Source organism: Notothenia coriiceps, unplaced genomic scaffold (genome assembly GCF_000735185.1).
Source record: "Notothenia coriiceps isolate Sejong01 unplaced genomic scaffold, NC01 NC01_scaffold00021499, whole genome shotgun sequence".
In the NCBI taxonomy this organism is placed as follows: Eukaryota; Metazoa; Chordata; class Actinopteri; order Perciformes; family Nototheniidae; genus Notothenia; species Notothenia coriiceps.
Genome location: NW_011354200.1, coordinates 68,160 through 92,105, shown reverse-complemented (window position 1 = coordinate 92,105; position 23,946 = coordinate 68,160). Strand labels below are relative to the sequence as shown.

Here is a 23,946-nt window from a genome sequence, read left to right as displayed (position 1 = left end):
GCCACCTCATTAGCAGCGATGACATCACAGCAGATTTTTCTTTTAGTCTGCTACTACCGCGCCACAACTCCTCCGCTACAGAGAGGTAGAGCTGCTACCGGCCGCAGTCTTTGAGGGCAGAGTCTGGGGAGCTGCTTTTATGTCCACAATAACTCCAGAGAGAAAAATATCTACTTTTTTGAGCCCAGTAATCATAGCTCAGATCTTTAAATGCTGCTTATTAATAATCATGAAACGACTGTAGTCCAGCTGCAGCTGTCTGTATGGAACTGATTTAGTTATAACAAAGACTTTTAGCAGTTTCTCTTGAGGATATGGCTTATAGTAATGTTAATAGAAAGCTTTCGAAATTGCTACTTCCTTCCATTTTTCTGTTTGTCAGCAGGATTATGGAAAAACTACTGCCTCAATTTTCATGAAAATTGGTGGAGGGCTGCAGCATGGGTCAAGAAATAAGCCCTTAATTCCAATGGCCACTACATGCATTGTCTTTCACTTTTGTTAAAGATGGGGCCTTTGAGTGCTCTTATAGTTTTTACTTCTACAACGCAAACATCTCACATTTGACCAGCAGTGCCTGCTTACTGGTACTTGGTCAACTCCAACCAATCCCTTTACCTTTGTTAAGTGCCTTTCATTTTATTTCAACATTTATTCAACAGGAGTCATATCTAATAGTCATCGGAAGAGAGGTGTCAGCTGCTCAGGGTCTGATTGGCTGCAGAAAAGGGAGTGGTGCCTTGATTCTTTTACAGTGCTGACATGAACCAGATCTTTCACACGCTGGAATAAAATGTTTAAGGTAACAGAGGGTGGGGAGTGGTCTGGCTATGGAATTGAGCACACTTTGCTCGTAATTAACATCACATAACAGTGAGATGAGTGAGTGAATACAGAAGCATTCTCAATTCAGGCTTGAATATTTAAGTTAATTAAACCTTTAAAGATATGTGTGTGTTAAGATACTATGGTGTAGCTACAGAACGTATGCAGGTATAGCTACCCTATGGCTTACATATAACTTTGTGCTGGGGATATAATAGCAACAGAGTTCTGGAGGAGGCAAGAGCTGTGATTGGTCGGTTTCGTCTTTTTGCATATACATGATTGATAACCAATTATTATTATAATTGAATTGATGACAAGGAACCATGACAACAACTTTCATTGAAACAATTTGACAGCTTTTTTCTTCCACATTTGTAATGTTCAGTTGTAACGTTTGATTCTATTCTTCTGTGTTTGGGTTCTAAAATGTATTTCTATTTTTTTCCTTCTATTTTTACAACTCAATTTGCTTCCCTTTTGAATGCCCAGACAATAGATGACTGTAAAGCTTTCCTGACTCTCGATATGTTAACGGAGGTGAGATGGCCTTGAGCGATGTACTCCACCCTCAGCTGCCCCAGTGGAGCGGATCAGTGGCCAGCAGCTGTTCTTCGGAAATACTCAGCGTCGGTGTGAATTTGTGTAATTGTGTTATTCTAAAGCACAGAGCATCATTGTCAAAAAAAAAAAAAACCTCGAGGTTTAACATCAACTCAGACAAGCTGCAGCAGAAAAAAAAGAAAATGATAAATGAACACCAGATAAAGGATTGGAAACAGACTTCCATCCCTCAAAGTTGACTTTATTGCCCCCCAGTGTTCACAAATATGACAAGATTCAAACAAACTAGCAGAGACACCCTCATGCAGCGGGGCTCAGATGTATGACGACAGCCTTCAGACGCACTCAGACAAACGAGATAAAAGTCACCCAGACTTTAATTTCCCAGCATTTCTTTCATTGTTTTACAGCGTTCTGAGGGATGTCGAATCAAACAATAGCTTTTTTACTATGTGTTTGAACCCGGTGCACCACGAGCGTGTTTGTGAGAAACTCTATCATAAAACGGGATATGAACGGAAAAAACTAAGAGAGCGAGCACGGTTTCAACTGATGTCTTCCAGTTGTGTGACCTCTCTTTCCTTCCCCGTCTTTTTTCTGTCTCTCTGCCTCTCTCGGTTTTAATAGGGCCAGCTGTAGAGTCTGGCACTCTTGGGAAACACAGTAGAGTGTGGCTGGAGTTGAGGCTGAATGAGCCTGAAATTGGGGCTGGTGGTGGTGGTGGCGGGGGTGCAAGTTGGGGGGGCGAGCACTTCCGACCATTTTCCCCATGCAATACAGCATGCAGTCTGGAGCGTTGGCAGGCCGCCGCCAGCCCTCTCCCCTTCGTCTTCTCCTTCATTTCCTTCCTTTCCATCCTACTTTTCTTCCTCCGTCTCCCTACCATCTCCTTCCCCCTTTCCCTCCTGCTTTCCACCCTCCCACCTTCCTTTCTTCCGTTTCCTATTCTTCTTCCTGCAGTCCTGCTTTCTGACAATAATTTTTGGATAATGACCCTCTCCAGGCATCCGCTCAGCAGCACCATAACAAATCTAGAAAGTCTTCCCCTCTATCCTCTCTATCACTTTCAGAGCAGGCCAGAAACGAGCGTCCAAGGACTACGTTAAATAGCTCAGGTCCTTGGAGTCACTCTCCCCCTCTAGACGCCTGCTCTGGTACCGTATCGGGTCCAGACCTGCTTCCGAGTTTTGACAGGTCCCTGACCCACGCCAGAGCGGTTCAGCTGGGTTGGGACTGCGTGTGTGTGTAATAATTGTGGGTTTGTGTGTGTGTGTGTGTGAGCGAGGTTGGTGGGTGTTTTTCATCAGACTAATGAATACTACGTCTGAGCTGAGAGAAGAGTATCAAGCGGGAGGAGGAGGAGAGGAGGAGAAAGGAGGGAGGAGGAGAGGGGAGGGGTAATGACTATCAGATGGTGCTCTACTACTGTGCTGCTGCCGCCACCGCTGCTGCTGCTGCTGCTGCTGTGTCCTTAAAGGAGAACAGCCCTCAACTGAAAAATGCACTAATATGATTTTTATTCTCCGGGTCTGTGCGATCATCATTGTGAAAAGGAATAAAGTAAAAAGAGAGACTTGAGAGTGTGTAATTTCATATTAAACCTGGTGCAAATGACAGCAGACCTTCTGGAGTTACGTCTCTATTCAGATGGACTCATGGCTCTTTGGTCTGCTCTAGGTGACTTATTTTAAAGCTGCTATATTTAATATACTCTTTTCAATGTTACATAAGGAAAAAAGAGAAAAAAACGGTCTAATACATATTAGTAGTTTTACCTACATCCTCAAACACAAAATGAAACTCCTGTTTCCAGGATAACCAAAATGCTTGCTTGCACACCAACTCAAATATAGATTGATTATTTTTGTTGACCAATCGAGCAAATCATTAGCAAGATTTACCTGTAAGACGAAGCATTTACATTTTCCTCGGCAAATGGGCGAGCATTATTGTTAGCCATACAGTGAATATTTTGGTGTCCGAATTGTTTGGTTCAGTCTCAACGCTTTCAAAGCAGCATTTTTTGTGCTCTCTATCTGCTGGATGTGTAAATAAAGAATGATGTTACATAGCCTACCCATTTTTATAAATGGTTCTTTGAAACGGACAAATGCCAAAATACAGCCATAAGCAGAGAGACATACAGTATGTACATACAAGCAAACAGAGAGAGAGAGAGGGGTCGAGAAGAAAGCTCTGTTGACCAGCACAACATATGATATGCTAATTAACTACCTTTTTTAAACATGACTTAAAAAACAGGAACAGAGCCATTCAAATAGTTGTAATGCCCATCACAAGTACTGTTAACAACTGTACCATTTGAACACACCCACACAGGTGTACTGTGTTCACCAAACATCCATAATTAGTACTCTGATGTGTAAGAGTCGAGCCAGATTAACGTCTCTCTGGGCCTTCTGTTTCGTTGCACCTGTGAGGGAGGGTGAGTTAAACAACTCCAGCTCTAATTAGCTCACATGTATCTATCAGAGCCATATAATAGAAGAGTTACGACATCTCCGTTCACTCCAATGGACCTGTTTTTTTACAGCAATGGCGGGTCAAATTAACATGTGTATTAAAGGATGTTAGTGGATTATCCCTAAATCAATACATTTAGGGAATGTTTACAGATAACAGATTAGGCTAGGATACCGGATAAAGTTAGCAACACACGTTAACCATGAACAGCCTATTAATCCGTTCTCCTAATGTTATTTCAACCCAACATTGTGGAATTAGAGAAAAGGGGCTTCTTAACGTGCTTTTATCCGGGGTGGAGGGAGTTAAATATTAGTTAAATATAACATTGGGGCGTGTGATTGTAGTGGGTGGAGGTGGTGGAATGAGGATATCTTTTTTGGAGTTCAAGCTAGTATATTATAGTTAACGTTACACAATAATAAGGAAGAGAGCTATTTGTGTGATACATCGCTATTGATATGGATTTAGAGTGCATATTTGAGACTTCCAAACAGTAAACAAAAACGTAACTTATGGGTGAGTGTTTTTAGCAGTCATATTATGTCCTTGTGTGTCTGTATNAGGTCCGCCTCGGCGTCCGCTCTCTTTGCCCTTATTTGGAGGGCAAGCTGGATGTTTAGGTGGAGTTTGAACTCTGACGTCACATTGTCTGAAGCCGTTAGTGGCCGACGCCTATAAGAGCTTCCGCAACTCTGCAACTATGGTTGGACGTCTGTTTTTTTCTCTTTATATATACAGTCCTATGGTTTTAAGCCTGTTAAGCCAGAGCCTGATTTTTCAGGTTATGTTCGAAAATGTATCCAGAACAAAATGGACCATATCACTCTTAAAGAGGGTTTTATAATTATTCTTTAGTCTTTTACTTTTGGTGAGTTTGGATGTAGATTGTCAGTCTTAATTTTATGTTTTAATAAATTGATTTGAAACGTATGTAAAAAATGATTGTGTCCTTCAACAACAACAAAAATTACTTATAGTGTTATATCACCCTTGATGTATGGAATGTTATACTTAAAATACTGGAATCCAAACTACAATATAGAAATACCCTGTATTCAGATTGATGCTAAAACAAGTGTATAATATCCAGATGATTTGCACACTAAAAACAATTTGGGTATTGTGTGTCTGGCGCCCCGGGTTGATGTGATACATCTCTTCTAACGTCAGCTCATTATGGATATTCGTATAGGGGATTCTTATTTGTCATGTTGTGTGTGTGAGAATGATGCATAGCCAAACCGGAAGCTGCGATACTCTGGTGGTACCATTAGCAGCTAACATTTACTCTCGATTTTTACCTAAAAATGTTTATTTTTTTGATATTATTAATATATTCAAAGCGACAGGCACATTATCATACATGATTACCATCATGTCCGTCGTTTTCTAATGCATTGAACATTCGTCTTGATCAGAGTGCTTATGTGTTATTCTCCCGTAAAGGCTCGTAAAGTGTTTTGTGTGTGTGTGTGTTTGCTTTCCCCTGGCGCGAGTGTCTGGATGTGCGCTCAGTCTATTAACTTGCGTATAGGTAAGCGAAGGCTTAATCGAGTATCTTTGAGTCGAGCGTACGATAGTAATGAAGGTATCTTTTATCTTGATCTGTGGCCAAAGTGCGTTAGCGGAGTGTGTGTTTGAGGGTCATTTAGGTGCTTTATTTGAGGATTGTGTTGTAAAATGGTTTGATCAGCTCGTGAGATTCTCCGGTTAATCTTGTATAATCATATTAATAGTTCTTAAGAGAGTGAAAAGCGCGTAGACAGGTGGTTCGGTGACTAATGCGTTACTGTAACAAGAGCGCTTTTGCGGTAACTATAACGTACTAGTTACTATTCATCGTAACGTTTATATTTACTGTGATTTAAGTGGGTGCGTACTGCGTTGTGACCAACTGAACTCCAAATCTCCCTGCGGATTGTAACTAACAGGCGGAATACGTGATGTCCTCCAGTACATGGAAAAGGAAAGTGACCAGAGAGGAGTGATGATTGGTTAAATGCAGGGAGTAATCATTCAGGTAGCCAATCAAGGACAGAGTTGGGGGCTTGCCTTATGGTGAAAATACACCAGACACACAAAACACTTGCTAACAACACACACATACACTGCAACGCCCCACCAGCACACACACACACAATGGCAGATGCAAGTATCAGCGAGAACAGCAGCGCATTTACAACTTGGAGATTACTATATAGGCTGAAAGCCCTCTTCTTAGTTTATCCACCATTATTGATTTTGTGTATGCTAAATGGGCCCAGATGTTGAGGTAAATTTTATTTCACTGTTAGGTTTGTTTTGGAGGCTGAAAATAGTTTGTTGTCTTCAGTGTCAGTCTGACCGTTTATTATTATTAATTTGTTAACTGGGGGGGCAAAAGAGTACAGTTCTTGTTTTAGATTGTTACACTACCAAATAGTGTAGTTGTTGTTAATGTTGTGCACTGCCAAAAGAGTGTAGTTGTTTTTATTTTATTTCATATTCGCACTACAAGTGCCTACTTAGAACTTGATTGTTGAGGCTACAATTAAAGATGCCTTGTCAAAATGTCTAAAACAAATCTTTATGTTTATTGTTTCACTACATTTCATAATGGTAATTGCTTACAATGATGGGGAGTTGCTTTTCTCTTACTGTGCCACAGGGAACAACACAACAACTTGTATTTGTATTGTTATTATTTTTAAGTAAAAGTAACTTGTAACTAGTTCTTTTATAATTAAGTAACTAATAAGTAACTAGTTCTTTGTTTGAGAGCAGTACTATTAACTATTACTAGTAATTTTTAAAGTAACTTGCCCTGAACACAGTGTCTTGAAAAAAAAAAAAAAGCCCGCCGAGGGGTCTTTGGGGCTTAACAGGAGATAGATTGTTTCATTAATATTTTAAGTTTTCCCTGGGAAACCGTCCCGGTGCACGTCTTTTTTACTTACCGTTTTGTATGTTCCACCTCGCGGACTGCCATCTGTAGAATCTGGCAGAGGTGGGAGTAAGTCCTACATGTGCAAGTCATGAGCAAGTCTCAAGTCTTGACCTACATGTATCAAGCAAGTCCCAAGTCACTGTGGTGTTCCTCTTCATAATTTCCTTATAAACTAAGCAGGACGATTTAAAACTCACTTAATTGGGTTAATTTAGAAATGGTTTCAGTTTATCATCATAACAGATCAAAAAGTTCAGATTCATTTTACAATAAATCAAGGAATGATGCACTTCTACAAACAAAAACAACATAATAAAAACATTTAAACAAACTACTAAAAGTAGATGAACTACATTATTCAAAAGTTTACAGTAACTTCTGATAATAACACAGGGGAAATAAACAAGGCATCTCTTTCCCTCTCTCTCTCTCTCGTCTTACAGCCCGTCAGTATCAGGGTTAGTCAAAATGAATCCCTTGGCGGTTCTAGTGTTCATTTGCCGTTTTTAATCGATTTGAAACCAAGTCTAACGTAGCTAACACAACACATGCACGCACCTTTCTCTGTGTTTTTTTTTGTAGTGACGAATAAAGTTGGATGTTGTGGTGGTCGTGTCACTGATCTTTATGCTGCAGACCCTGCATACCGCTGTTCTCTTCTTATTACCGTCATCGACGACATAATCCTGTAATCCAAACTTGACTATTTGTGGAGTAAAGCCAGCCGCTGCCATGTTAGCTGAGACTCCTGTCTTCTAGTGGGTTGCCAGGTTTGCGCATGGCGCTATAATCACGTTTTTTCCGAAAAAAACTAAACGTAATATCTCACTACCAAAACAAACGCAAATATTTCATTTTAAACAGTCAAGTCCTTTCAAGTCATCTATCTCAAGCTTAAGTCAAGTCTCAAGTCATGAATACCAAGTCAAAGTCAAGTCAAGTCTTTTATCAATGTTAGTCAAGCAAGTCTCAAGTCAAAAAATATGCGACTCGAGTCAAGCCATGTGACTCGAGTCCCCACCTCTGTTATAGAGTAATGAACAAGCAGCAGTTTCCAGCTCGGACGTATGCCTACTTACTTTCAGCAGCTAGCTTACTGTTAGCCTCAGTGACGGGAGTGCAGACGTCTCTTCCTCTCGGTGAAGCCTTGTGGTTCTTAGAGACATCTGAAATTCACAGACACTTTCATCTGTCATACAACAACAGGTAAGATAGCAAACAAGACGACACAGAAAGGTCGAATTTAAGGCATATTTTTGAGATATGTTTTGATTGCTTTTATCACGTAAAGGTAAATGGTGTTGTTCAAATTGGAAAACTTTTTAGCAAGGGTGTGTGGGTTTGGTTTAAACATTTAGATTTAATATTTTAGATTCATATTAAGTAGAAGCTTCATAAAAGTGTCTAACTGACAACCAGTGTTCTCTATGTAAGGCACAACAAGCATGGTTATAAATGTAAAATCCAGAATCTGTGCAGTGGACTTAGGTCAACACTTTATGTAGTTTTATGCAAATGTAACCATTACTGTGCTGTAATGTATTTCCTTTTCAAACAACATTCTTCTGGCGAAATGCAGCCATGTGTGATTATGAAAAGACATAATGTCTACATTATACTCAGTCAAATGTTTTCTGGCCTGCGGGCCACAATTCAGAGAGAAATGGATACTGTGTTAGACCAGCCACAAACTCCTGGGAGATGCAAATGAGAGGAAGATCATGCTAATGCATGTAATGACGGACCACAGTGAGGGAATGGTTTGGAAACCCTCCTCCAGAGTGGGCCCTCACGAATATATGTACAGCCAGTCTAAACACAGTCATTAATCGGGTATCTAGGTTTGAATCTACGTGTTGTTGCCATTCTCTTCTTTATATCAATATTAAAAGTGTAATAAAAATATACTATAATATCATAAAATATATTTATCATTTTCAACTTTCCTTTTATCGGAAACAAAAGGTTGCACAAAATAAATGTGTGCTGCCTTTGTGCGTAGGACTGGGTAAAGGCCATGGATATGAGAGGGATGGTATAATCTAAAGGGGGGAAATTGTTTAGGTTTTGAGTTCAAATATAAACACATTTTCTTTTCTCCAGAATCGCTGACTCTACCTTAACTCTTTACACTCCAAGCTGAGCAGAGCATCAGAGGATGTCCCAGACTTTTCTGCTGAATCTCACCACAGAACCAAACCCCTTTGTTTACAACATGCTGGCAGGATTTTTTTGCAGTGTTGGTGCTCAAAAGACAACGTTTGTTTTTCTTCTGTGATTTTGTTATTTTGGGTACGCTTTGATTCAGGTTTTTGTTATTTTCAAATGTAACACTACTGTAACAGCAGTGATATGGGCTGTTGAATCTGGTACACTAACTGAGGTGGAGCCCAGGTGTGGGAATCTGATCTACAGTAGAGGTCACTGCAGAGGGCACCGGTTGCATGAAGGCATGGCTCTTTTGTGAGTGACTTGAGGTAATGTAGATGCAGTCTGCGTCTCAGATGTTCAGAGTTGACGGCCAGGCGACTTTTTTTTTCAAACACATTTGATATCGAGTGACCGGATGTGTCCAATGAGAACTGCAGGAGAGTGGAAAACTATAAAACAAACTATAAAATGTGAGTTTTCCATTTCATTCTTGGTCCGTAAGTTTTATAGCAGTTGTTTTCTAGTGAAGGCAATGTATTGTAAATTTGGATGTCCAGTATGGCGACGCGATTACCAAAACCAAATGGTGATTATTGAATGCAGCTTTAGTTTGATTGGGTTGAGGGGGTTATAGAGTGCCAACACCTACTGTACAGTAATGCTTCCTGGTTTATCTTGTTATATTATAGGAAACATTCAGTATACCTCCATCCTGAGTCCTGACTGCTCCCAGCACTTCATGTATGAACAGTAATCCACCACTGAAACCAGCACTGGCCTCACTTCATACAGTCAATACCACAGCATAAAAACTACGACTGTGATTGAAGGGTAGAGATAGAAACAGAAAGTAAGGAAGGAGAGAGAAGAGTGATGAATGCTGACTGTAACATTGTGCAACTCTGACAGATTATTCATTGTGCTATTAGTTTTCAGCAGCAGTTTACAGTTGCCAATCTACACAAAAGAGGCATACCAGAAATGGCAGTTGGGTTTAGGGTTTTCAATAATGCACTACTGAGGATTACACACTTCATAGTTGAGTTTTACATAGGTTGTCAACCTTTAACCACTGCACAGTTGAAGCAGGAAACAAAACGATAAGGTCAGCCAGTTCCATGGAAGAGTTAAGTTGCACAATCATGGCTAATAAAACCCCAAAGACCCCAAAGCAGATTAAAGTTTGATAAAGGCTGTGCAATAGCTTTGGTCAAATCAGAGGGAGAATGTTCCAAACTGCTACATCACCTCTATGCCTTTTGTACACGTATTGCATCTGTATTTGTAGCTAGATAGATGGATCTCTTTCAATCTCTTCTGTCTTTCATTAGTTTTCTCCCACTCCTTTTTTTTTTTTTATTCCCCCTCTGTCTTTGCTCCCTTCGCTGTCTGTTCTCGTCTTTTCTTCTCTTCAAGAAGAAGACAGATTGTTAAAGGGAGTGTTAGTGAGTAAAGTAGCAGCTCCCCTACTATAAACCCCTGAGCCTCCCCTTCATCACCAAAACACTCCACCCAAAAGTCTGAATCCCTTGAGGGCAAACGACTTGCAGACCCTCCAGCGTCACAGCTTGTACAGATAAAAGTCTTCAGCCATGGCTGAATGAACTCGGTTCTCTGCTCTAACCACAAGCCCAGACTGAACCATCTAACGCTGCGGCTGCCCGCCACGCCGCCTGCTGTCCAGGGACAAACACGGCCCAGACGTGGAGGCCCAGGGAAGAAAATAAGACACATGGAGGCAAACTCTTTCTACACTAATCAAGCTTCTCAGCTTCTTGCTGTCAAGAAAGTAGTTTAACAAAACATCCGATCGTGCAAACCAGAGTCCCAGTCTCACCTCTTGGTGGGAGTCTGCTCTGTTATGGAAGTATATTGACAACTGAAGACTAAAGTCAAATTCAGTTTGTTAAGTGAGAAGTATTGAAATCTCATTCATTTTAATTATTTGTAATGATTTCAATAATTTGTTATAGGCTGTGGCTGAATCGAGAATTACAGCATTTTTAGAATAGGCGTGGTGCCAATCCGACACACTGCTTGAATAAATCAGACGGCGATAAGGGGATCAGTTGGATCAACAGATTATGCAGACCTCTGTCCCTCCAGATGTGTGTGTGTTCTGCTGCAGCTCGCTTGTCAAAGATTGTTGGCGAGGGACCTATTGCGACCTTTTGTGACCTCAAGTGCTCCGAAGCTTCTAAAACAGCTGTAGAAATCAGAGAGCGAATGTCGAAATTATTTAATTGTAGACAAGATCGCGTCAGCTTTTATTTTGTGCTCTCAAACCTTTGTGTCATGAATATGCTCCTATACTCTAATAAGTCTGAGGAGTCCAGAAAAAAGTTTGGACAAGACTGTTTGCTAGAAAAACATGTTTGGATTACGGAATTACAGTATATTGGATAATTTTAGTTTATGCGAGCAATTGACCTCAAGCCAAGTTCAATAAGTTTCTTGTCTTTTGTCTTTGCAGAAAGAATATTTTAAAAAACTTCTTTGGTTGGGACGTTTGATATTGATGACAGCACATTCAAGTATTATAACTCTATTACTATTGTCAGATGACAGAAAGAGGAAGTTTATTTTCCATTTTTAGTTGCCTTCCAAGAAATGTAATGTATATAATATTCATACTAATAGGAAAATATGTTTTAAAAGTCTTTGTGGTCACTATGGTCTCCAAACCCCCTGAGCAAAAGGATGATGCAAGTTCTGTTTTAGTGTCGATTCCCCCTGAAACAAATCATCGTGCAGCCAAAACAAACTCCTGCTGATGGTTAGCCTCTTTCCTCCGGTCTCTCTGGCCTGCTTCTAGACAGCAGCCCAGGGACCCTCAGCACTCAGAGGGAGGAGCAGAGGAGTCCTCCGGCCCTCCCACTAGCTATAAGACCAGGGGCAGACGGAAACACTCAGACAACAGGCACACGTGGAGCAAAGAGGCAGGGACAGAGAAGGACTTGGAGAGAGAGGCCAATAGAGAGCAAGAGACGGTAAAACTGCTGCCACAGACTGGGAGTAGTTCTTTGCCATTGGGATTGACACAGACAGATATAGAAACAAAGGACCAAGAAAGGGGGTTAAAGAAGAAAAAGAGGACAAAATCAGCAACCATTTGACTTGAACGTATCATTTCTTCCTCAGGATTTACAGAACTAAGAACTGACATTTGGTATGTGAAGTTATTTTTGTATAAACCAAGGGAGAAAACTGCCGCTCTGACGTAAAGCTGCTCTTGACCACTGACTAAGGATCAACTCGCTGACCTTATAAACCAATACATCTGAATCACCTGGCTAAACTCATTTTGCAGAGAAGCAAGGGTAAGCAGCATCAACAGAACATTTGCCAAGCAACTTCCGATAACAAACGCCACAACTTGAACCTCAACAAGTGTCTCGAGGATTGACCGGTAGCCGACCGAGCGTTGTTTCTGAGAAAATGACATTCGCCATGCTGCGCAGTGCGCCTCCCGCGGGCCGCTTCCTGTACGGCGACATCGCCCTCCTCTCCGAAGACGACGAAGAGAACGGGAGCGAAGGGTCGGGATCTGAGGAGCGTTCCTCCAACTACCGCCTGTCCTCTTCGCCATCTGCCTTTCACATCAAGGTGAACAGGAAGAGGAAGCTGTGTGGGGGAATCGGAGCGGTAGATGTAGAGGCCATGATGGGGAGGCTCATCCCCCCGGGGTCTCCCCCCCTTGGGGAGGGTCGCCAGAGGACTGCAGCCAACGCACGGGAGAGGGATCGCACCAATTCTGTCAACACGGCATTCACAGCGCTGCGCACACTCATCCCCACCGAGCCTGCAGACAGGTACTGAGCAACATGAGTCAGGAGATTTTTGTCTGATATTTTAATCTATTCCATCTTGAAACAAAAATAAATAGTCCCTGATGTAGTTCTGGAAAGCATTTCAATGTAAGCCCTATTTCATTATTGTTGGGAAAAGCCTGTTCTGTAATTGAGGCAGCACTGCATTTATGACAAGAGAATATTACCTATAATATATGTGTCAAAGAGTTTGTGTCCAGGAAGTACCATCTCACACATCTCACTCCAGCATCACTAGTTTCCCATTATTTTTGAAATACTGTAATGCATTATTTCTTTTTTTAATTATTGTACACTTTAAAAAAAATGTAATGTTATAGTTAATAACCGAAATGTCTTTTTTATATTGATGATTAGGAAGCTGTCAAAGATCGAGACGCTGCGTCTGGCTAGCAGCTACATCAGTCACCTGGGGACCGTCTTACTCATGGGCGAGGGGCTTATTGATGGACAGCCGTGCCACACTCCCTCACCGCCGTTCTTCCACGTTAACTCCTCCCCCAGCCGAGGATCTGACCAATCAGCTCAGCCAAAACACATCTGTACTTTCTGCCTCAGCAACCAGAGGAAAATGGTGAGCAGATACTAATTATAAATACAAATATTAAAGATCAAATTAACAAAACTGTCTTATAATTATCATACAAAGATGATAACAATATTTGAAATTTTTCAGTGACTTAAACTCTCATACAAACTATTATAATATTAAATTGTATTAGTTATTTTCAAACACTTTAAACAAAGCACTTGAAATGCTTTTTAGCAGAATAAAAAAATATTAGAGTAAAGAGTAATCGGGCCCCTCAGTAGAGTGAAGCTTTTTTTTTGGGGAAACCGTGCAGTGCTTTAGGGTCAATTTGGTGTTTAAAGCTGACCTGAGATCAGTGACTGAGCCTATAAACCAGATTGGCCCTGAGGGACATTAAAAGCAGAACCTCTTTAAAGTCCTCTTTTGGGGTGAAGGACTGCATATCATTGTCCTGTTGGGCGTTGGTTTCACCCGAACAGGTGGTTCTAAAGTTCAAGGTGCTTTCTGACACTCAGTGGACACTTTGGTCGAGGTGATTGTTTTTGCCTTTTTCACGGTTACGTACGAAGCAGTTTAAAATCACAATTGCTGTTATTTTCTTTCTTTTTTATAAATATGAATTTTAAAGTTTACAAGATCATTTATGCAGCGAGGGAGATTTATGACTGGGAGCCCGTATAATCCGTCCAAAACCATGTGTATAATTTCAAGAATGTATTGACGTCAGATTGAAAATAAGGAGGCTTTAATTATAAATGCTGAAAAACTGAACTGAGATTTGTAACTAGCCAAAACCTTGTGCCATTGAATATGGATATCACATAAAAAAAAATATATATTTATATTATATACTTGCAAATATTATATTTGCAAGTGTCAAGAAGATTCACGCAAAGCAATGACAAAGCCGTAGGAATAAACGGCTTAAAAAAATCACAAAAACATTCATTTTAGGTGGACGGTACAATTAAAAAAAATTGAAAATGTACTATGAGTCAGATGCCTGCTGCACTGTCAATCTACGCCTTGATAGAAATATAGAAAAGGAGAACTTCCTATATTTAAACAAAAATTTGATTGATTCCACACAGGAAATGGACATAATCAAGGACACCATCAGCATAAAAAATTGTCAGTCTGATGAGGAATAACAGGGAATGAATAATTCCTATCAGCTGTATGAAATGAAACGACTGCAGTCCTGTCTTCAACAAACACAGGCTGTCTGTGCAGGAGATGATAGAGAGGTGACGTCCACTCCACCACCCCCCCTCCTCTAACCTAGCGGCTGCCCATTTAGTAGGATTTATGGGTAAGGAGCTGACATCTGGCAGACTCCCCCGTTACCCCAGCAGTGTGTGAAAGCTAATACCCTCCTCAGTGTCTAAACCCAGAGACCCTTTAGCTGGGGGATAACCTGAGTCTCAGCAGTGTGCGTCTCCCCCCGCCCCCCCTCTGAACCTTTGTGAGTGAAAGCCAAGACGTCCTCAGCGTCTGAAACCCAGACACCCTCGGCTGGGAGATAACCAGCCTGAAATCAGTCTTACTCTCTTTTCTTTTCTCGCTTCAATTCATCCGTAATTCTTTATTGTTATTCTCTTCGTCCTTTCCATTCTGTTCCAGTTTTTCCTCCTCGACTCTTGTCTCCCACCCCTCCCTAAAGTTCTCTGCGTATCGATCAGCCGGGTGGAGGTCAGAGCTGTCAGTAGGAGCTTTAATACTATCTGCTGCTGTCAACTCACTGCTGCAGATCGGCATGACTGACCTGCAAATGCATGCTGGGTAAAAAAAACTATTTGGAAACGTTCTCGTGTCAAAAGTCTGTCACTGTTTCTCATTACCTCAGTAATACCGCACTATTCTTCACACTTTAAATGTTTTAATGTAGTGTGGTGCTGAGGTGAATCTTGATTATCCCTCCATTTGTTTACCTAAATAAGTTAACGTCAAGCACAGAAAAGGAGAAATGCAATGAGTTTGGGAAATATATAATGTGCAAAGAAATGTTAACTTAGTCCTAGTGTACATTCAAATGAACTTTATTTCACTGTATCACTTCAAATAATAATCCTCCCTGCTGGATACAGCTGACACATAAGTGTAGTATATGTTTTGTTTTCAATGGCTTCGTAAAAAACTCTATCCTGGAAACTGTATTTTTCAGAAGATGTGTCTTAAACAGGACTAAAGAATGACTTGTTGGGGACTGTTTCAGCGGTGGACTAATACACATGTGGTGCCCTAGTTAGACTTCACAGCAGCAAGATGGTTTATGTGAAATAGATTCAAAATGAACTACAGTGCGGATCACAATGAAAGTAAACGTCAGCCAGTGCAGCAGTGTGGCCTTTGGTGCATTTACTATCTATTTAGGGGGCCCATAGCCTGAAATGGAAAGTCATTTTTAGGAATTCAGAGCGGTAATGATCTATAATTCATAATGTGGAAACAATATGGACACTTAAAAGAATATGTGGTCAATGTATGTTAACTGCAACTTGGATTCAACCTGAAAACATATTAGAAATTACATGAGATTATCCACCAGGTTTCTGATGTCAACTCAGCAAGAACTCTACCAAAATGTTTTGCCAAATTTCTGAGGTGTCAATGTGAGTTTTTCCAATTGGGAACTATTTTTGTCCCACTGTTTTAATTTGCATGAATGCAGCATTATTGATGTTTTTCATAGTTTTTAAACAATAATTCTAACAGGACTAACTAACTATATCAGGTATCACTCATTCATTGTTGGTTTTGCTCCAACAACAAAGATATAGAATTTCACCAGACTTCTCCTTTCACCTGGAATATGAATGGTTAACTCTGATTGGCAGGACCTGAGAGAATTTAATTTTCCCTGGAAAAGTGGCTGTACAGTGTTTAAGTGGGCTAAAGGGCAGAATCAGTGCTGGTGATTGCAGAGAGGAAACGATTGTGGAGGTAAAACGAGACAAATCGAGGACAAAAAACTTTGTGTCCTGAGTTCTCTCTTTGTATGTTTTTATGGTCACTGAGGTTCATCACAGCTGTCAGCTCTGCTTAGAGCAGCTGCTTCAATTATGCTCATTTCCAATGTGGAAGAGGGTGAAAGTGAGAAAAGTGTACACTCATTTCCTCTTATTATGTATGTATACAGTATAACTGTTTCAAAACAAACATACTTGTTAGAAATGACTACTGCATGGAGAGAGCTTAACTATTGCAGCTTACATATTCAGTGGAATGCTAATGTGATTTCATCATCTGTGTCACTTTACGCACATGATTCAGAGAGATTTAGACGAAGGACGTATGATTTATTTCCTAAGGGGTTACGTTTTCGGTTCTTGGATTGTATGTGTGTTTATCACCAGGATAACAAAAACAACGACTGCCTACATTTACATGAAACCTTTTCATGTAATCCAATGGCTTTTTAATGGTCTATTAATCTTGGGAAGTTAAGAAGTATTTGCTTCAACCTCTACCTGTAAATGAGCTATATCAGTCAGTGTATCTGAACAGTCCAGAAACACAATGCTTGGTTTTCTTTTGACAGTGACACTGTTTCTTGAGATGTTGAGAGGTAATTAGAGAACAGTGAAGATCTTCTTAGCATGAGCCTAAAGCAAAGAAATACATAGGTGTTCTTTCTTTCCCAGTAAGACTTTTGGAAAATCTGTGTTGCTGATTGCAATTATCATAGATCCTAGTGCAAATCTATTCCTCCACACAACTGCTAAACACTTAAGTAATTTCCTTTCAGTATCTTTTGACCAGTAGCCAAGCTATTCCTTTGCCGCTCACATATATCCTGAGACATTTTTGATTTTTTCCAAAAAACTGCTTTGGGGTGGAGCACCAGCCGTTAGGCACGGACACACCGGAGCGCAGCCTTCACATACTGATGCCTTTGATAAATGAAGTTCAAAAATACGGGATACTCCTGATGGCTGTACATCTGTAAATGAGATGTGCAGAGTTGAGGATGGAGCAAGGGGATCCTTAAATCCCTGCGCTGTCGGCTTGATTGATGCAGATGTCCTGTTCAAGGCCTCTCTGCTTCAAATGGTCAGCGACCTGTCAGGTGCCGGGATTCATCCTACAGCAGCAAACCTGCACGATCACTGCCGCTTTAATCACTGCGTGTTATTATCTCCAGTTTATCTGCCACATGTTAAATGACCTTAAAATGCAGCTGAGAATACGCAGCTCTACTTAATTTATCCAGGCTATAGGTGAAGCCAGCATATGAGCAGTATTCAAAACGATATTAAGATGGTGTTTATTCAGTAATTCCTAAATACAAAAGGAAAACAATAATGCTTTTTTTAAAAGTGTTAATCTGTCTGCTTTGTTGTCCTTAGTCGATTGTGCTTGAAGCATTTTTACGGCTTCGTCTGCAACTGTGAGTTATTTAGTTTGGCACGAAACAGTGAGAGGGTCAACTCAATTCAATGGCAAACGTAAACAGAAACTGAGATTCATCTGCCAGTAACAGCAATCATGTTGAGCTTTTTCCTTTAAAAGTTGGATATGACAAGCGCAAACATTTTCCAATATATAAACATTTTAAAAGCTTCTTTGACAAATTAAAAGAGACTTTATAAGTTTGGAAACCGAATAAGAATCTGGAAAAAAATAAAACTGCTATGATACTTATAGTGCGGTTGCCGTAAATAGACCATTGTTGCTTTGAGATGGTTACGTTTAGTAGAGTTTACGAGCGTTTTAAGGCACAACCCTGAACTTGAAGGAATCTTATTTAATTGGAATTTCGAGAAATTAAAAAGAAACGTGTAGATTTAGCCAAACAGCAAACATACATGATGAATCAGTTCTAATTTACATCTGGGCCACAGTAAAACTTTTATGTGATGATTTGTGTGGGTGGTTGGAAAGCTGGGTGTATGGAGAGACAGTGGCAGTCAAACTGTACAATTGGAAACTGACTTATCTCTATTTAAGTGTGTGTGAATGTGGAAAAGCGTGTTGATCACAAAGAAAGTGTGAGCCTGTGTTTTTTTTGTTTTTTTTAAACGAATTTGAGTGACATAAAATGAGATATTTAAGTCTATGTGCATACACACACAAACTTGCACACCTACACCCACACACACACACACAAACTCGCTGGCTTGCTTTCAGTGTCTGGAAGTCATTGGCAGTGCAGAGCGGAGCAACAAATGAGCTAATTGTTCTGTAAATGATTTATCCTCTGCTGAGGCCTGTACAGCCAGTGTTTAATTCAGCTGCCGCTATTAGAAACACATTGACGTTGGGCTTTGATGGTGATGTTAAAGAAGCCTGGAAACCACTCTCTGTGAAACGCCCTCGCTGCTTACACACACTCACACATATGACACATACACACACCATATAAACACTGACACGCTCACATACAGTGCACCACACTCACTGAGATTTTTATCAAAACCATTTCATTCTACCTCCAATGCTTTTTTTCTTTTCAGCCAGACGGCAAGTCTTTGCTTCTTTCTAGACACTACAACACAAAAAAAAACCTCATGTATGATTACTCACTTAAATAGCGCTTTATCACGACTGTGCTTTCAACACGTTCTGTACTAATGGTGTGTAGGAAGTTGTGGAAAGAGTGATGGAGAAGGAGAGAAGCAGAGGCAGATAAATAGCCAGCGACTCAACATTATAATCAACTTGGCTATTTATCCTGCAGTTTAGACAGTTGGTTTTAGACTGTGCTGAAACTACACTTTGCGCCCTTATAGAGATCAAATGAAGCGTGCACCTTAAGAGAGCTTAAATACAGGACTAAGACGTGTGCAGCAGCACCCTAATGACTGTGGTTTTCACAGTCCTTTGGTTATTAGTCTGTTTTCACTGGAAAAAAGCATTGCGTCACTTGTGTGCCTGAAGTAGACGTTTCGAGGTCCTACATGAAAACTAAATCACCCTCATTTGCTGATAATGCCAGTGTTGACTTGAGTTAATGTTGTGTGCCTCATAAGTGTGAGCTTTGCCTGTTTGCTTCTCATATCAAGCTATGCTAATGAGGTGCGTCAAAGGTAGCTAATATTCTGCAGGCAAATATATTCTTAACCACGTTTGGTGTGTGTGTGTGTGTGAGACTGTGCAGTCATGCATGGACCTGTCTGTATATTTTCAGCACAGATGGAAGCAGTTAAATCCTAATTTAACGCCAACAGAAGAAGTCGTGTCAGATAACTAACAAAATCTATTAGCAAAACTATCATTCCGTTGTCATTAGGTCTCCAGGGAGAGGATTGCTCACGGAGCAAATTAAAACAAAACTAGGGAAATCTGAGCCAGCCTAAGACAGAATCTAAAACAAATCTATAACAGAGAAAGGCAGAGAATTGACGGTTCTAATTGTGCCATTTCTAAGAACAATATCTACTGAATTAATGACATATTGGCTTTTGCAGGGTGCTCATCGAAGCAGTGATGTTTAAGTGCTGCTTGTAATGCTGCAGAATGAAGACAGCCATTATGACAGATTATTAAAACGTGGGGACTATTAAATGCATGTGTGGCTCGCTGGTCTGATTAGGCAATCTAGGATAAATCAAGTGTTTTTCAGAAGCCCTGAGGATGCTTATTACTGAACCACAGTGAGCACGAAGTACATGTCTGCTGCATCCAAGCCACATAATGGCAGGCTGTGGCTTATTGGGTGTGTTAGTTAACTTAATTCAGAAGCCGACGTGCTATTTATTGCTCCATTTTAACGTATGTCTCCGGTCCTCTAATCGATGATCATTTATGAGGGTAATTACAGCTTCTATGAGACACTTGAGGGTACTGACACATATTCACATATTTTCACTCGATAAACTAAAGTTATTACTTTTCATGGATGAATACCGATCTCCTTATACGATTGTCGGGCCGGTACCCAAGTGGAATTATTTTTTCCAACCAGTCATCCTTCTTTTAATGCAGCCAGAGACTAAATTAGATGTTTGTATTTGACAGAAAGGCTTAACGCAGGAAAAAAGAGGGATAGAAAGTGTGGAAAATCTGCAGCTATAGGTAGAGGAACAGCCCCGATTGAGTTACGGAAGAACTGTATTAAAGTTTGAATTGTAGAGTTGATAAGAAGCCGTGAAGAGAGTTTTCTATCCTCTTATTAAAGTTTAGACAAGCTCCTTTCACCTTGATAAAACAATAATATTGTTCCAGGGTGGTAATATCATCATATTGCATCTAAAGTAAACATCATCAGGTAATCATATTAGCGTTGGACAAATCACCCCCGCGGGAGCTCAGTGGTATGTCTGTGTGTGTGGGTGGGTGTTTGGAGAAATAGAGAAACAGGGAGCGGGGATGTCATCCGACGATGCCATATTAGTCTTCAGGAGGTTGTTTTGACTACCAGGCCAGCTTTAAAGCCCCCCCCCTTGTTTTGACTGAACACTCCAGCTGAACCGCCTTCACCAGATACAGCTGTGCTTCCACATCCAGCCGATTCCTACCAATTCCACTCATTTGGTGAATAATCCAATTGTAATGCATGAAAAGTTTTTGATTAAGATTATTTCATGTTGCCACTTTTTCTTACCTGCCTCAAGCACTTTAACTTCCACTGATAAATGCCATCAATGTTCCAAGGCACCTCCCAGTAAACACCGGAGAGCACGGCCGCACTCATACAGCTGTTTGTTTTATAGTTTGTGTTTGAAGAAAGCTAAATAACAACAATGCCTTGGGGAGGCCGAATGTTTCCCAGGCTGTGTGAAATACATTCGCTTCTAAGAGAGACGATTTCATGTGTCAGATGGAAACGTTGGATTGAAGTAATTTTAGGCAATCCAGACAGCAGCCTTAATTTAATCAAACTTGTTTTGCAGTCTGTGATTGATGATTTTGGCACTTGTGATAACCCATCTATTGTTAACTAGTTATTGTATTGCATGATGGGGTATATATATACACTATCGCCTAAAAGTTACATTAATATATTTATTTTATTTGAGTTTTGGACTTTCCAGTAATTAGCTAAACAGTTAAAATGTAAACACAACTATAAAACTGTTGAATCCTGCTTCTGCAGATTTTTAGGAAAACCTATAAAGTACAGTACATTGTCGAGAATAATTTTCCTGGTACGTTCTGTATCAGTATATGGTGGATTTGTTAATGAAAATGTACAAAACCTAGTAACAAGTCAAGTGGTTGCAATGCATTGTGGTTTATAGTCAACGAACAAACGGAGTGGTAATGCTCCATGTGTAGATGATAGCAGTGGTCCTCTGCTGCAGCTGGGGGAGGGATGGCTCCCCTCCATCAGTGGGAGGACTGATTCCTGTCCAGATCTTATGATCTCACTCTCGCATTACCGCCTGATACCCTTCCAAAAACCTACCCACCTTTGTTGATGTCAGTCAAACAGATTTTTTCCAAACACCTACACCTTGTGCACGGTCTGGGAGGAAATGTGTAACAGGTGTTCGGCTGATGAGAGGAAGGGGAGAGTTAGACGATATGAGAAGGGGAAAGAAAAGCCAGGGGAGGACAGGGGTGCAGAGAAGCTCACACATACTCTAGTCAAAACTTTCACCCGGCACCTTTATGTACTTTTACTTATATACAGTATGTTGTTTTTCTACATTTTTGTCCATGAAAATCAACCACACTTCCTGTTTTAAAGGCCTACGATCATTTTACAGCCTTCAAATCTAACGTCAGCCCTGAAAAGTAATTAGGACCGGGATGGCGCGTGTTGCATATCACTCAGCGATGAAATCTCTCGACTGCAGCTAGAAAAGCGAGCGGTAGATGGCCTGAGAAGGGAGCGGAGCAGAGGTTAGGTGAGGAGGGAAAATGTGATGTTATTTTTCCTGGCCGGATAGAGAAAGTCTCCTCACCAGCCAGGAAATCAAAAGCTCTCTCTGTTCTGATACCACAGATAAATGAGAAGCATATCATCGACTCATGATGTCACTCTTCAGGCTATAATCAACTACTGTACACAATGTGTGTGCAGTCAAGGTTCACTTATTTCATCAACCACAGTAAAGTTGATATATTACAACAAGCCACTAACCCCTTTTCCCCATTTATTTTCTAGTCTAATTGCTTTGCTAAGATGTACTATTCCTGTAGATTGATTTTGGTGTCTCTGTTTTTTTTCCAGAACAAAGACAGAGACAGGAAGTCGGCCATCAGAAGTTAACAATGGAGACACAAACCACACACGGATGAAATGCAGCGACGTTAATGCAACTTGAAGACTTTTGATGCATTTGAAAGACTTTTGAAGGACTTCTTCAGCACTTCCAGGACTTTTCAAGGAACTTTACCAAGCTTTTTCTTACTTTTTATATCACTTTACAAGAACATTTTACTTTTTGTCAGGTGTTTTCAAAAACACTTCTGAAACAATACTTTTAAAGGTCGTTCACATGCTTATCAAAGACCCTGACCTGCATTTCAACATGTATAAGAAACTTTTTACTGTATTGTTCAGAGACTCCGTGACTCTTTGTTCTAAGGAACTAATGGCACATGATTGAAAAACACAGCTTTTGATGAAAACAAGTTTGTCTTTCTTATGTTCTGTGTGTTATTAATGTGTAAACTGAAATATAAATGTATATTTATGTGACATAACATTATATAATGAAAGTATGTTATTTAACCAATATTGACATTCATTACAAATAATGTATAAAGGTGCAAGAACATTGGCTAATGACACAATTTATGGCATCCTAAAACGCCATGCTGGAATTTTGTGGTATTGGTTATTTCTGATAATCATCTCTGGAAATGTCTAATGCTGGAAGATAACTCAAGATGACCAATAAATTGTTTGTATATCTGGGACTAGATTTCATGTTGATGTTATTTTTGTCTTTTCAAACCCTGCCCAGCTCCAACCAATATAAGAGTTTCCATTGAACTAATAAAAGGGTTTCATTAATTTTGGCCATAAATGGATTTAGAGGAGAAATATTGAAGTCTCAAATACTTTCCTTCTCAAAAGAAACAGAGCAGCGAGCATAAGTTTCAGTTTCAGTAAACCTGTAGCTAACATCAGCCTAACTTTGACTTTTCTGTCTTTTTCGTTCTTTCCCTACGCTCTCCTTTCTTGCTGTCTTTCTTCTCTTCTGGGGCACAGAGATCAGACCAGACAGAGAAGGGCCGGGTTTTGAAGATGAGGCGGACAAGAGGGGATTGAGGAGCAGAGGAAAGAAGAAGAAGAAAAAAGAAAGGGGAGCAGAATGGAATCTGCAGGTACGGCTGTTTGGACATCTGCCCGTGTCCCCTCGCTGTCCTCTCCTTTACCTTTCCACATGCTCGTTCTCTCTTTCCTCCTCTGCTCTTCCTCTCTTTTCCCTGGAGTGCCACTGGCCAGAGTCTGGCTGGTGATGGCTTTCCAGCCTGTTTAGCCACGCACCACCTACCCTCTCCTTGACTCGTTTTCCCCTTTCATTTCTAACTATCAATGCATCTAATCTTCATTCTTGTTCGTCTTATTTATTTTCCTGACTACCTTTTACACTCTTTCCATCCTTCTCTGTGCGCATTTCTCTAATCCTTTTCTCAAAATCTGTCCACTGCCCTCCCTAGGAAAATGATCAGGGCATTAGCAAAGAGGAATGTTCTTCTTTCTTTTTTATTTGTATTGTCGCACAAACACA

General features: G+C 40.4%; 1 protein-coding gene across 2 annotated transcripts; it reads left to right on the top strand.

The window, feature by feature from the left end:
• Nucleotides 1-7,922: 7,922 nt before the first annotated feature.
• On the top strand, nt 7,923-23,126 carry scxa (scleraxis bHLH transcription factor a). 2 transcript variants are annotated; one of them, XM_010780220.1, is made up of 4 exons: nt 7,923-8,008; nt 12,264-12,765; nt 13,141-13,357; nt 22,437-23,126. In XM_010780220.1, the coding sequence occupies exons 2-4, from the start codon at nt 12,392-12,394 to the stop codon at nt 22,473-22,475; spliced, it is 630 nt and encodes a 209-aa protein (XP_010778522.1). In that variant the 5' UTR covers nt 7,923-8,008; nt 12,264-12,391; the 3' UTR covers nt 22,476-23,126. The 2 variants fall into 2 exon arrangements, with proteins under 2 accessions (XP_010778522.1, XP_010778521.1); XM_010780219.1 differs by lacking the exon at nt 7,923-8,008 and having other exon boundaries at nt 11,883-12,765.
• The last annotated feature ends 820 nt before the right edge of the window (nt 23,127-23,946 follow it).

What these genes read in the sequence shown, in the direction of transcription:
- scxa (XM_010780220.1), top strand. Translation starts at nt 12,392, where the DNA reads ATGACATTCGCCATGCTGCGCAGTGCGCCTCCCGCGGGCCGCTTCCTG. An exon ending in CCCACCGAGCCTGCAGACAG is followed by an intron (nt 12,766 to 13,140) that starts GTACTGAGCAAC and finishes ATTGATGATTAG; the next exon opens with GAAGCTGTCAAAGATCGAGA. An exon ending in TCAGCAACCAGAGGAAAATG is followed by an intron (nt 13,358 to 22,436) that starts GTGAGCAGATAC and finishes TTTTTTTTCCAG; the next exon opens with AACAAAGACAGAGACAGGAA.